Below are 13,932 nucleotides of genomic sequence, written 5' to 3'. Positions count from 1 at the left end.
TGACCATTGTCCTGGGAGGAGCAGATACGAAGTGCTCCCAAGTGACTACTCCTCCTCTAATTGTATGAAATACAAGGACATAGGAAATAAGGGCAGAAATAGACCAGACAGCCCCTTGAGCCTGCTCCGCCATTCAATACGATCAGGGTTAATCAGGCCTCAACTCCACTTTTCCACCTGCTCCCCATTATTCCATCTAAAAATTAATTTATATCAAAGTCCACACTTATATCTTTGTGGGAGAAAGAGGGAAACTGGAGAAATACTGATTGCATAACAGAAGACGAGCTTTCCATCTCCCATCTTAACTGTACCATTCACCAGGGGCATGAAGGGAAAAAGCTGATGGCTTGGTAATTCTGCTACCATGTTGATTGGCATTTCCCAAATTTATACTGCTAGCTGGCACTAGAAAGGGAGGAGGAAATTCAAATCATAGCTTAATTTTGTGCTATCAGAAGATGTAAAACCTCTTTGCGTCAATGAACATAGGTTTGCACTGTTGCGTCAAGGGGAAATTCAGGACCTAGTTTTGCTAACTCGAGACAGTTTGTTGTGATGGAATTCTTAATATTTATCTTGGCATTTGTAAACTTTAAATCGGTTGACGCCACACAGATTTAATTTCTCTTCACATTGCACAATACCAAGGAATTTCCATTGCTAAAAGTCATGCTTTGTTCAGGTCATTAACATTAAGAGCATTAAGTCTTGTTTTTAGAGACTCACTGAGGGAGACAGTGGCATTGTGGTAATGTCATTGAATTAGTAATCCAGAGGCTCAGGCTAATGTCAAGGGGACATGAGTTCAAATCCCATCATGACAGCTAATGGAATTTAAATTCAATTAGTTAATTTAAAAAAAGTCTGGAATTGAAAGCTAGTCTCAGTAATGGTGCCATGAAACTCTCAACAATTGTTCTAAAAACATCTTTGATTCACTAATGCCCTTTAGGGAAGGAAATCTACCATCCTTACCTGGTCTGGCCTACATGTGACTCCAGACCCACAGCAATGTGGTTGACTCTGAACTGACTTCTGAAATGGCCTAGCAAGCCATTCAGTTCAAGGGTCAAGAATGCTGGCCTTGTCAGCACTGCCCATATCCCATTAAAAAAAATTAAATAAAAGTCTTCAACTAATTCCCAATACATTGAAACAACGTTTGTGGCTTTTAACATGCTCATTATTTTGTAATGACTTTCATTGCAACATCCACATCATCAAGGAGCAAGGAGTCTGTAATAGAGGTGCACATTATAGGCACATAAGTAATGTTTTGTGTCCCAGGGAAGTCCTCTTGCAACATTAGGCTGTCCTTCTGGATGGCAAATGGCAACAATCACACATTTCAGTGCCTTAATTTCTTGTAAGAGTTTTTGAAAGCAAAATTACATGGGTATAAAGTAATGGGACTTGGTAAGTCTTTATCTTCAAGTCTATATTGCTGCAGTCTCTTTATCACCATGTACTGTCTCATCTGAAAACAGACTGATTTGCAATACATTTATTAAAATCTCCAATAAATAGTTTGTCAATTCTTAATTTCACAGATTCATATAGAATGGTTACAGCACAGAAGGAGGCCATTTGGCCCATCATGTCGATGCTGGCTGTCTTTAAGAGCAACCCAGCTCATCTCACTTCCTTACATTTTCCCCACAGACCTGCAATTTGTTTCTCTTCAGATAATTAGCCAATTCCTTTTTGAAAGCCATGATTGAATCTGCCACCACCACACTCTCAGGCAGGGCATTCCAGATCCTAACCACTCTTTTCTTATTCATTCTTGCAATGTGGGCATCGCTGACAAAGCCAGTATTTATTGCCTATCCCTAATTGCCCTTGAGAAGGTGGTGGTGAGCTGCTTTCTTGAACTGCTGCAGACCATGTGGTGGACGCACACCCACAGTGCTGTCAGGGAGGGGATTTCAGGATTTTGACCCAGCAACAGTGAAGGAGCGGCGATATATTTCCAAGTCAGGATGGTGTTTGACTTGGAGGGGAACATGCAGGTGGTGGTTTCCCCAAGCGTCATTTGCCCTTGTCCTTCTAGGTGGTAGAGGTCATGGGTTTGGAAGGTGCTGTTGAAGAAGTCATTGTAAATTGCTGCAGTGCATCTTGTAGATGGTGCACACTGCTGCTACTGTGCGCGGTGGTGGAGGGAATGAATGTTGAAGGTAGTGGATGGGGAGCTGATCAAGCGGGCTGCTTTGTCCTGGATGCATTCGAGCTTCTTGAGTGTTGTTGGAGTCGCACTCATCCAGGCCAGTGGAGTGTATTCCATCACACTCCTGATTAATGAACAGGCTTTGGGGAGTCAGGAGGTGAATCACTTCCTGCAGAATTCCCAGCCTTTGACTTGCTCTTGTAGCCATAGTATTTATATGGCTGGTCTAGTTAAGTTGCTGGTCAATGCTAACCCCCAGGATGTTGATTGTGGGGGATTCCCCGATGGTAATGCCATTGAATGTCAAAGGTAGATGGGTAGATTCTCTCTTGTTGGAGATAGTTATTGCCTGGAACTTGTGTGGCACAAATGTTACTTGCCAATTATCAGCCCAAGCCTGAATGTTGTCTAGGTCTTGCTGCATGAAGGTACGGACTGCTTTATTATCTGAGGAGTTGCAAATGGTATTGGACTCTGTCCAAGCATTAGCGAAAGTCACCACTTCTGACCTTATGTTGGAGGGAAGGTCATTGATGAATCAGCTGAAGGTGGTTGGGCCTAGGACACTACCCTGAGGAACTCCTGAAGCAATGTCTGGGAGCTAAAATGATTGGTCATCAACAACCGCAATCATCTTCTTTGGTGCTAGGTGTGACTCCAACCAGTGGCGAGTTTTCCCCCCAATTCCCATTGACATCAATTTTGTCAGGAGTCATTGATACCACACTTAGTCAAATATTGCTTTGATGTCAAGGGCAGTCATTCTCACCTCACCTCAGGAATTCAGCTCTTTTGTCCATGTTTGGACCAAGGCTGTAATGAGGTCTGACACTGAGTGACCCTGGCGGAACCAAACTGAGCATTAGTGAGTATGTTTTTGCTGAGAAAGTGCCGCTTGAAAGCACTGTCGATGACACCTTCCATCACTTTGCTGATGTTCTGATTAGACTGATAGTGATGGGGCGTAATTGGCTGGATTGAATTTGCCCTGCCTTTTTTGGACAGGGCATACCTGAGCAATTTTCCACATTGTGAGGTAGATGCCAATGTTGTAGCTGTATTGAAACAGCTTGTCTAAGGGCATAGCTAGCTCTGGAGCACAGATTTTCAGTACTACAGACAGGCTGATGTCAGGGCCCATAGCCTATGCTGTATCCAGTGCCTTTAGTCATTTCTTGATGTCACGTGGAGTGAACTGAATTGTCTGAAGACTGGCGTCTATGATGGTGGGGATCTCAGGAGAAGGCCGAGATGGATTATCCACTCAGCACTTCTGGCTGAAGATGGTTGCAAATGCATCAGCCTTGTCTTTTGCACTGACATGCTGAGCTCCCCCATCATTGAGGATGGGGATATTTGTGGAGCCTCCTCCTCCGGTTAGTTTTTGAATTGTCCACCACCATTCATGACTGGCTGTAGCAGGACTGCAGAGCTTTGATCTGATCCACTGGTTGTGGGATCACTTAGCTCTGTCCATAGCATGCTGCTTCCACTGTTTAGCATGCATGTAATCCTGTGTTGTATCTTCACTAGGTTGACACCTCAGCTTTAGGTATGCCTGGTGCTGCTTCTGCCATGCTCTCCTGCTCTCCTCATTGAACAAACGTTGGTCCCCTGTCTGATGGTAATGATACAGAGGGATATGCTGGGCCATGTTATTACAGATTGTGGTTGAATACAATTCTGCTGCTGGCCCACAGCGCCTCACAGATGTTCAGTTTTGAGCTGCTAGATCTGTTCTGAATCTACCCAATTTAGCAAAGTGGCAGTGCCACACAGCTGCTGGGATTTTATCTGGGTGATGGGGGTCTTGGCCACTGGCTAAAGTGCTGGTGTGAACCCCATGTTGCCTCCTTTGGGGAAGGCCCACTGCATTGCATGCCAATTAGGCACTTAGGTGTCCAGCAGTGGGCCTTCCCCAGGATTAAGGACCCCGACAATGAAAGTCCTGCCTCCTGAGAGCTGCTGGTTAATCAGAGGCCGTCAGATCTTTAACTGAGCAGCACCACAATGGAGGCGGTGGCCACTGAGAGACTGGACTCATAGAGGCACTGGACCCAGGCCACAGGTGAGTCAGGGTGGGAGGGGTTTCGCGAGTGGAGGTCACAGGGAGGCGGGTGTGGGGATGTTGCAGCAAGGGCAGGGGGTGGCTCTTAGTGGCTTCCTAATGCTGGGTCCTTTGATCAGGCATTAACTGCCTTTTATCAAGAGACCCTTCTCCCAACCCTACCACTGGAGCCGGAAAGCAACCTATACGGTCTTGCTTGGCGTGCTCCCTGTGCGGCGACAGGCCCACCTGCCGCTGGGTTAATACCAGCAGCAATGGGATGAGGCCCTTAATTGGGCATTAATTGTCCACTTAAGGGCCTCAATTGGCAGCAGGGCAGGAAGGTTCTCAATGGGCCTTCTCACCCTGGATTAATTTGGGTGGAGGCAGGAAGCTGGCAGGGTCCCCCCTTGCCACCATTCACCCAATTATATGCTCTCCTTGCCTTCACAGTCACCAAAGAGAGTACAAAACTCCCCCCAACATGATGGCGTGTGTCCGCAGTGTGAAGATGGGACTGTCTCCACGAGGACTGTGCAATGGTCACTCAACACTGTTATGGACAGATGCATCTGCTACAGCAGATTGGTGAGGATGAGATCAAGTAAGTTTTTCCCTCTTGTTGGTTCTCCTACCACCTGCCGCAGGCCCAGACTGGCAGATATGTCCTTCAGGATTCAGCTTGCTTAGTCAGTACTGGTGCGACCAAGACACTCATGGTGATGGACATTGAAGACTCCCACAGTACACTCTGTGCCCTTGATACCCTCAGTGCTTCTTCCAATTGGTGTCCAATATGGATGAGAACTGATTCATCAGCTGACGGAGGGCGGTAGGTGGCAATCAGCAGGAGATTTCCTTGATTGTGATTGACCTGATGCCATGAGATTTCATGGGGTCCAGAGTCAATGTGGAGGACGCCCAGGGCCATTCCCTCCTGCCTTTCTGACTGTGCATCACTGTGCTACCACCTCTGGTGGGTCTGTGCTGCCAGTGGGATAGGACATACTCAAGAACGGTGATGGAAGGATGGAGTAATCTGGGACATTGGCTGTAACGTATGTTTCAATGAGTATGACAATGTCAGGCCATTGCTTGACTAGTCTGTGGGATAGTTCTCTCAATTTTGGCACAAGTCCCCAGATGTTAGTGAGAAGTACCTTTCAGGGTTGACAAGGCAGGGTTTCCCTTTGTAGTTTCTGGTGCTTAAGTCAATGCTGGGTGTGCCGTCCAGGTTTATTCGTATTGTTCCATAGACGTTTTATATACCAAATGGCTTGCTAGGCCTTTTCAGAGCACAGTTAAGAGCCAAACACATTGCTGTGAGTCTGTAGTCATATGTAGGCCAGACCAGGTAAGGACAGCAGATTTCCTCCCTGACGGACGTTAGTGAACCAGATGAGGTTTTACTATAATCGGTAGCTTCATGATTATTATTAATGAGACTAGAATTTTTAAATTCCCCCAGCTGCCGTGGTGGCATTTGAACTCATGTCTCGGGAACATTAGTCCAGGCCTCTGGATTACCTGTCCAGTAACATTATCACTATGCTACCATCCCCTACTTACTGTGTAAAAAAGTTTTTCCTCATGTTGCCATTGGTTCTTTGGCCAATCACTTTAATTTGGTGTCCTCTGGTTCTTGACTCTTCTACCAATGGGAACAGTATCTCCCTATCTACTCTGACCCCTCATGATTTTGAATACCTCTATTAAATCTCCTCTCAACCTTCTCTTCTCTAAGATCAACAGTCCCAGCTTCGCCAATCTAACTTTGTATCCATGCTGTCACTGTCCCTTTAATTCCATGGGCTTGAAATTTGCAGGCAAGCCTGTTATGTGGACCTTTATCAAACACTTTTTGGAAGTCTATGTACACCACATCAACTACATTACCCTCATCAACACTCTCTGTTACCTCATCGAAAAGCTCAATCAGTTTAGTTAAACACAACTTGCCCATAACAAATCTGTGCTTGCTTTCCTTAATTAATCCACATTTGTCCAAGTGACTGTTAATTTTGTCCGGGATTATCATTTCTAGAAGCTTTCCCACCAGTGAAGTTAAACTTACTGGCTTATAATTTCTGGGCTTACCCTTACACTTTTTTTTTTGAACAAGGATGTAACATTTGAAATTCTCCAGTCCTCTAGCATTATCCCTGTATCTAAGGAGGATTGGAAGATTATGGCCAGTGCTTCTGTAATTTCCACCTTTACTTCCCTCAGTATCCTTGGATGCATCCAATCCAGTCTTGGTGGCTTATCAACTTTAAGTACAGCTAGCCTTTCTAAGACCTCCTCCTCATCATTCTTTAGCCCATCCTGTGTCCCAACTACCTCCTCTTTCACTACAACTTTGGCAGCATTTTCTTCCTTGGTAAATACAGATGCAAAGTAGTCATTTAGGACCTCAGCCATGCCCTGTGCCACCATGCGTAGATCCCCTTTTTAGCCTCTACTCGGCCCCACTCCTCCTTTTACTATTTATATGCCTATAGAAGACTTTTGAATTCCCTTTTATGTTGACTGCTTGTTTCTTCTCATAGTCTCTCTTTCCTGCTGTTATTTCTTTTTTTCATTTTCCCTCTGAACTTTCTATATTCAACCTGGTTCTCACTTGCATTATCAACCTGACATCGGTCATACACATTCTTTTTCTGCTTCATCTTACTTTCTATCTCATTCATCATCCAGGGAGCTCTGACTTTTTTTGTCCCACTTTTCCCCCTCATGGGAATGTACCTCAATTGTACTCAAACTATCTCCTCTTTAAAGGCAATTCATTGTTCAATTACAGTTCTGCCTGCCAATCTTTGATTTCAGTTTACCTGGGCCAGATCTGTTCTCACATCATTGAAATTGGCCCTCCTCCAATTAATTATTTTTACTCTGGATTGCTCCTTGTCTTTTTCCATAAACCTTATGATACTATAATCACGGTTCCCTAAATGTTCCCCTATTGACACTCGATCCACTTGTCCCACCTCATTCCCCAGAACCAGATCCAGCAATGCCTCGTTTCTCATTGGACTGAAACATAATGATGTCAAAATTTCTCCTGAATGCACTTTAGAAACTCTTCCCCTTCTCTGCCCTTTACACTACTACTATCCCTGTCTATATTAGGATCATTAAAATTCCCCTTTTTAACTAATCTATAGTTTTTGCACCACCCTGTAATTTCTGTACAAGTTTGTTCCTCTATATCTTTCCCACCAGTTGGTGGCCTATAGAATACACCCAGTGGTGAAATTTGACTTTTCTTAGCTCTAACCAAATAGAATTTCAGGTTGAAAGTTAATTATTCCCTTTAAGGCTGTACCAGAAGCATTTTGGAGGAGTAAGCCCTACATTTTAAAATGGTGAAGAAGGGTCACTGACCTGAAACGTTAACTCTGCTTCTCTCTCCACAGATGCTGCCAGACCTGCTGAGTATTTCCAGCATTTCTTGTTTTTATTTTAAAATGGTTCTTGGCTTTGAACAATTTTCTGAATGTAACCACAGCATTTTAGTTTCTTGTCACTGTATTGGATGTCACAGCAGGTTCGCTTTATGGGATAGCATGCAGTGGAACACTGCTTATCAAGACTATGGTGTCCTGGAATTATTTAGATAATCAGGTGGTTTTCTCAAGGAAACCATTGGAAAGATTTGTACTATATTTTTAACTTTAGTTATGAAATTGGCTCATGTGATACTTTGTCAATGAAGTATTATAATTCATTCAAGACATGGCTATTAAGACTTTACAGATCTGATATTCATTTTTCATATAACTGACATTCTGTTATACATTTCAAGCAAAACACGAGCAATTGAAGAAAATAAAAGAATTGGTGCAATGATGCAGAAAATGTGCTCTCTTTTATAACCTGAATTATATTGATGAGTTTGCTATTAAGTTTGTAAATGTCTTTTGGAACAAACAAAATAGCAGGACAAGATGACAGAAAAAACAGACTAACAAAAAACATAGGCCTAAATTTACACTGTGGAGACTGGCATCTAATGCTTGGTTATTCATTTGAAAGTTCTCCCTCTGCTACTTTAGCAGAGGCAGTGAACTATTTTATTTAAGAAAAACCTCCAAGATAGAAAAAATCCAAATGAACAGATTAAGCATTTGTATACTGGTATTCCACAGTATAATTTCAATGATGTACTTGTTTAAAGTGAAATGCTAAGAATTATCTTGGACCTGATACAGTCTAATTGCCTTATAAAGCTCTTTTATTTTTACGTTCTTCCGCTGAAAATATTCCTGATCAATGGTCCAAGTATATGGTTATTTATCAACCTATTAACTTTGTGGAATTTTTATTTTAAAAGATAAAATGCAAACCATTTATTTCAATAGAATACATGACATGACAATTTTTCAGCAGCTGCCTTGATTCTGTTTTCAGATTTCGAAAATGTTTTGTATCTAATTCTCATGGGACAACCTCGAATGGTCTAACTTGTTGGCTGACTTGTCCAAATACTGATGCTCCTGATAATCAGCCATTCCTTCTGGTTTTCTGTTACCACTATTCGAATACAGTGAATGTCAAAATCAACCTTGTGATCAATATCCTTAATCTCAATATTTCCATGTTGAAACCCGCCTAGTTTGGTATAGCTAGGACACTGCTTTCCCTTTTTCACTACTTGCACATTTTGACCAACCTCTAATGTTCCATGATGCAAAATATCATTTTGCCTATCATCAGTCCCCGTTTGTATTTTCAGTTTGTCGATTTTAGCAGGCTTGTCAAGCACAATAACAAAGTAATCTCCAGCCGAAGTAGATTTCCCCCAGAAGTACTCATCTACATTGCTGTATGCTTTACTAGGATCATAGTGTTCAAACACATTCATGTTTGTGTAAAGAGTTGCGGGGGGATTGTCAGGAATATCAAAGGAATCTTCTTCAAAATCATCATCCTTGAGTTTATTTTCCGTTCCTCTGAATGAAGAGTAATATCCCATGTGCTGAAACAAAGAAGGCTTGAATCGTATGATATCCTTCTGGGCAAGCAGTCCTTGGAAATGAATTAGTAACCAATCACATGGCATTTCCTGATAAAACATTAATAAAAATTGTGCCAGTCGTGGCAGGTCATGTGAATGGTAAAGCTTTCCAATATATCCCAATTTTGAAAACTCTAGCGTCACCCAATAGGAGCCTTCTCTTGAGGTAATGACTTTTTTGATGGCAGCTAGGAAGTTTTTGGAGCAGTGAACATCATCTTCTAACATTACGTAGTAGTCTGATAAATTGGCACAGAAATTAAGTAGAAAAGCATAATCTACATTCTGTTTAGATCTAAATCTCACACGATCTTCTGGGTCATTGTAGTTCCTTTTGAGGCCATCTAAACTAGGGTAGTACTCCTCAAGAGTATGGATGACCATTAATCGACCGGAAATGATGTGATGGGCAAATTTTCTTGAGACATCTTGGACAACACTTTCACACCATGAGAGGTCAAAGTCGGCTAAGTGTACAATAACTACAATTTCATTCAGTTCTTCATAGCTGGATTGGTCAAAAATAGATTTAATTGTTTCTAGTAGATAGTTACCTCTTTTCCTTTTCACTGATGATAGTCCTATTGTTAAATATTCTGCACAAAAACATTAGAAAAAGATTATCGCTAAATCACAGGTTATTTTATCTGTTTTAGACAAGGAAACATTTTGATGATTGAATCAAATTACTTTTATAAAATCACTATGTACATAATAGAATCAAACTCACTTTTTCGTGGTATAGGGAAACCTGCAAGATAACGATAGGTGACATTTATTGCTCCGGAGAAGTTGGTTAAATCTTTGAATGTATGGACATATTTTTCCGAGTTAATTTGATGAGAAGTTATTTCTCTTGTCAGTCTCCGCTCTCCTTCCTGCATAACAAAAAAGAATAATTGTGACTTCAGTGTAAAGGATAATGCTAACTTAAAAGTTATCATGTGTTTTTCACTATAGTTAAAAGCAAAACTTATACATCCTGTTTCCTGTTCTAAGTCCATTTTCTAAACACTGTCTTACTCAAAATATACCTGTAATTTTTTTTAAAATTATTTTCAGGGATGTGGGCATCACTGACTAATTTGACCCTTGAACTCAGTGGCTTGTTAAGCCATTTCAGATGGCATTTAAGAGTCAACCACATTGCTGTGGGTCTGGAGTCACATGTAGGCCAGACCAGGTTAGGACAGCATATTTCCTTCCCTGGAGGACATTGTTGAACCAAATAGACTTGCTTTTCTTTAATTCCAGATTTATTAATTGAACTCAAATTTCACCAATTTCCGTGGTGGGATTCTAACCCATGCCCCAAGAGCATTAGCCTGGACTCTGGAATACTATTCCAGTGACATTACCACAACGTCACCTCCTCCCCATACTTCAGAGCTTCTGCCAAATGCAACCCATCAAGTTTTCAACTGTGGAGCAAGTCTGAACACTTCACACTGGTGCATTAACATTGGGTCTGGCAACAACTAGTGTGATATGAGTGTGGGAATAGAATCCAAGGCCTGAACTTTCTTCTGGTTAGCAAATTTGTGACGGGGAGGCATCCAACAATGTGAAACCACTGTTAACCCACCGCAATTTCATCCCACAACCCCAATTACCCACGCAGAGTTATTTGGACACCAGGAAACTACCCTTTGTTGGCTTACTATTTCGGGGAGCAAAGAAAATACAGTTCTGGTGCAGCCTTCAAAAGCCAGTTAAAGTGTAGAATCTTTTCTGGAGCCGCACCCTGGGGAGTGACCGTAGCTGCAAAAGTCCCAGAATTTCTGATAAGACAGTGGAGTGCTGCTGACAGAAGTGGGAACCAGGAGGGACCATCTGATGGGCACTGAGGTCAGAGGGTGGGGCAGGAGAGAAAGGTGGCAGAGATAGGCAGTGCAACCTGCACCATCCCAAGAACTGCCACACAATGCAGAAAGAGGTTCAGTGACCTCACATGTGGGTTAAAGTAAATCAAGACTCTGATGCCAATATCCATCCACTAACAGTCATACAGCTTCTTCACTTCCATACCTATCACACTGTTTCTCTCTCAGCACTTAGGTGCCAAGTAAGCTCACTTTTGCTAAGGGCAACCTCTTCAAGCACTCAAGCATCTTTGCTCAGTCCGCAAGCAGGACCCTGAGCTTCCGGTTGCTTGCCATTTCAACACTCCCCCCTGCTCTCATGCTCACATCTCTGTCCTGGGATTGCTGCAGTGTTCCAGTGAACATCAACGCAAGCTCGAGGAACAGCATCTCATCTACCGATTAGGCACACTACAGCCTGCCGGACTGAACATTGAGTTCAATAATTTCAGAGCATGACAGCCCCCCACTTTACTTTCATTTTTAGTCATTTTTAGTTATTTTTTCTTCCTTTTTTTTGCATTCCTTTTTACATTTTTTGCATTTATTTCATTTCATCTTAGTTTGTTCAGTTTGCTTACCCACTGTTTTTTTCAGGTTGTTTTTCTTCAGGTTTGCACTTGCTGATGTTCTATATTCAGTATATTCACACCTAATCTGTACTAATGCTTTGTCTTTCAAAACACCATTAACACATTGTTTGCCTTTGCTCTGTGACCTTTTGGTCAGCTATGTGGCCTGGTCCAATCTGCACCTTCTCCTTTGTTATCTCTTGCCCAACCCCCACCTCACTTGTTTATAATCTGTGACTTTTCTAATATTTGTCAGTTCCGAAGAAGGGTCACTGACCCGAAACGTTAACTCTGCTTCTCTTTCCACAGATGCTGCCAGACCTGCTGAGTGAATCCAGCATTTCTTATCTTTATTTATAAGCACTGTCAACTCACTATTCTTGCCACTAGGACTTTTACCAATCTTCAAGGATAGTTTTTATAAAGGGTCAAGACTCTGAGGTGAGCCAGCATTGACTTGATGGGCTGAATGGCTTCCTTCTATGCCGTAAATGACTCTATGACCTTCGCCTCTCATCATCATGCATGGTTGAGCTCATGTAGCAAAGCTCCATGACATGCACAGGACATTTTCCTACTTTTCAAAGGGGAAATAGGTATACGACATAATAGCAACTGGCGGAGGACTCCCATTACATGAAACTCTGAGTCTGCAGGAAATGGAGCTATTAGATTTAGCAGTCAAACATACAGGAAGAAGGTGAAGTTGGAGGCAAGCAGGTAAGAGAAGGTTGTTAGAGGCCAGACAACACTCATTGGGGCTGATTTTGACATTTGGGCAAAGAGCTCTGTGGGCGGCTAAGAGGGGGCTGTGATTTTGAGGCACTGGCCTCATTAAGAGAGGCCTGGAAAGCTGCAGGAGGTCAAATGGCTATTCTGAAGCAGCTTGAGGCCTGTCATTAACGGCCTGCGCCAGTTGGCTATAAAGTAAGTACAGTATGGTTGGGGGATGGGCACGATCACAATCATGGAGGGTGGAGGTCACAGATTGTCAGTGGCCCAGATTTTTGTGGGGTGTGATGGAGCACTCCTTCAACTGGGTGTCTTCAGCCCCATCACCCATGGAACTGGTTGAAGTGTGCATACCGCACATTCCGACCAGTGCCAATCTAAAATAGCAATTGGGATCCTAGGGCCGAATAGGTGAGACAAGTGGGTGTTTTGGTGCAGCTGATGTGACCTATCCTGGTGAGTAAGATTAAAATTAAGATAATGTCCTACAAATTGCCCATAGATTTTCTTAAGATCCAGTTTTCACCAAATTATTCCAAAATTTCTCCTAAAGTTATGCAGATATTATTCTAGTCAAGATTAATTTATGCTTAAAGAGAAATATTTATGCTATAAAATTAGCGCAGCGATTAAGGTCTTTATGGAATTAAATAATGAATTTACTTAGGCGCATATTCATTCAAAATTACTGTGATCAAATGGCAAATGTTCCCATTGCCAGTTGTGTTCATTACCATTACATATCTGTCCTCTTCCATATATAGATTCAGGCAAAGGAGACAAATTGCAAGGAGAGCCAGCACTGGAATAGCTGAGCGCTTTCTGAAGCATCTCATTTTCTCAGCACATTTCCAATATAGTCTCATGATAAACTCAATTTTGAAGTTTCCTGCAAAAGGAAAAGAAACATTTTCAAAAACGTCTCCTGTCCTACAACACACGCAAGCATAGACAACTTTTTATTAATAAGAATATTTTATTACTGTTTGACGCATTGCTTAATTTGCAACAACTTCCAGTTTTGCATTCAGGTAAAATTTTTGAACAGATATTAGGGGTCTCATCTCTGGCACTAACACAGTGAATAGAATTTAATCTGCGGAAGAGCTGCAGTGATTTCAACAATATGCTCAGATTTTTCTCTTTCTAAAGAAAGCACAATTTCACTGTATTGTTCATTTGCAGTTAACACTGCGTTTTGCAGTTTATTTTAATAAAATACTCGACAGGAAAGTGACCTGATTTGAATCCTTTATTATTCCATCATAAAGTACCTTGGGACATCATGTCTGTTAAAGGTATGATATCAATGCAAGCTATTTTTTATCATGTTTTAAACCAAGTTTTGTACCTCGATAGTTGAATTTGTGAAAAAAAGTGATGAAAGCCTTTGAAGAAAAAGCACCTGATTGCCTTCATAGTGCTGTTCTCTCTTCTCTTCTGCTTTTGTCTCTAAAATGTGGCATAAAGAGGATCTATCCTGATTTCCAAACCTCACCTCATTCCAGTGCCTTTGATGCACATGAAATGGC

At 42.0% G+C, this 13,932-nt stretch overlaps 1 protein-coding gene across 1 annotated transcript; it reads right to left on the bottom strand.

Annotated features, from left to right (window-relative positions):
- Nucleotides 1-8,676: 8,676 nt before the first annotated feature.
- mgat4c (mgat4 family member C) lies at nucleotides 8,677-13,266 on the bottom strand. Its single transcript, XM_068051200.1, has 3 exons — nucleotides 13,135-13,266; nucleotides 9,965-10,112; nucleotides 8,677-9,830 (listed from the first exon to the last, which is right to left on the bottom strand). The coding sequence occupies exons 1-3, from the start codon at nucleotides 13,264-13,266 to the stop codon at nucleotides 8,677-8,679; spliced, it is 1,434 nt and encodes a 477-aa protein (XP_067907301.1).
- Nucleotides 13,267-13,932: the final 666 nt, after the last annotated feature.

The sequence above is a fragment of the Heterodontus francisci genome, chromosome 18 (genome assembly GCF_036365525.1).
Source record: "Heterodontus francisci isolate sHetFra1 chromosome 18, sHetFra1.hap1, whole genome shotgun sequence".
NCBI classification, from domain to species: domain Eukaryota; kingdom Metazoa; phylum Chordata; class Chondrichthyes; order Heterodontiformes; family Heterodontidae; genus Heterodontus; species Heterodontus francisci.
The sequence above is the reverse complement of the archived record's forward strand: the minus strand, read 5'-3'. Positions and strand labels throughout refer to the sequence as shown.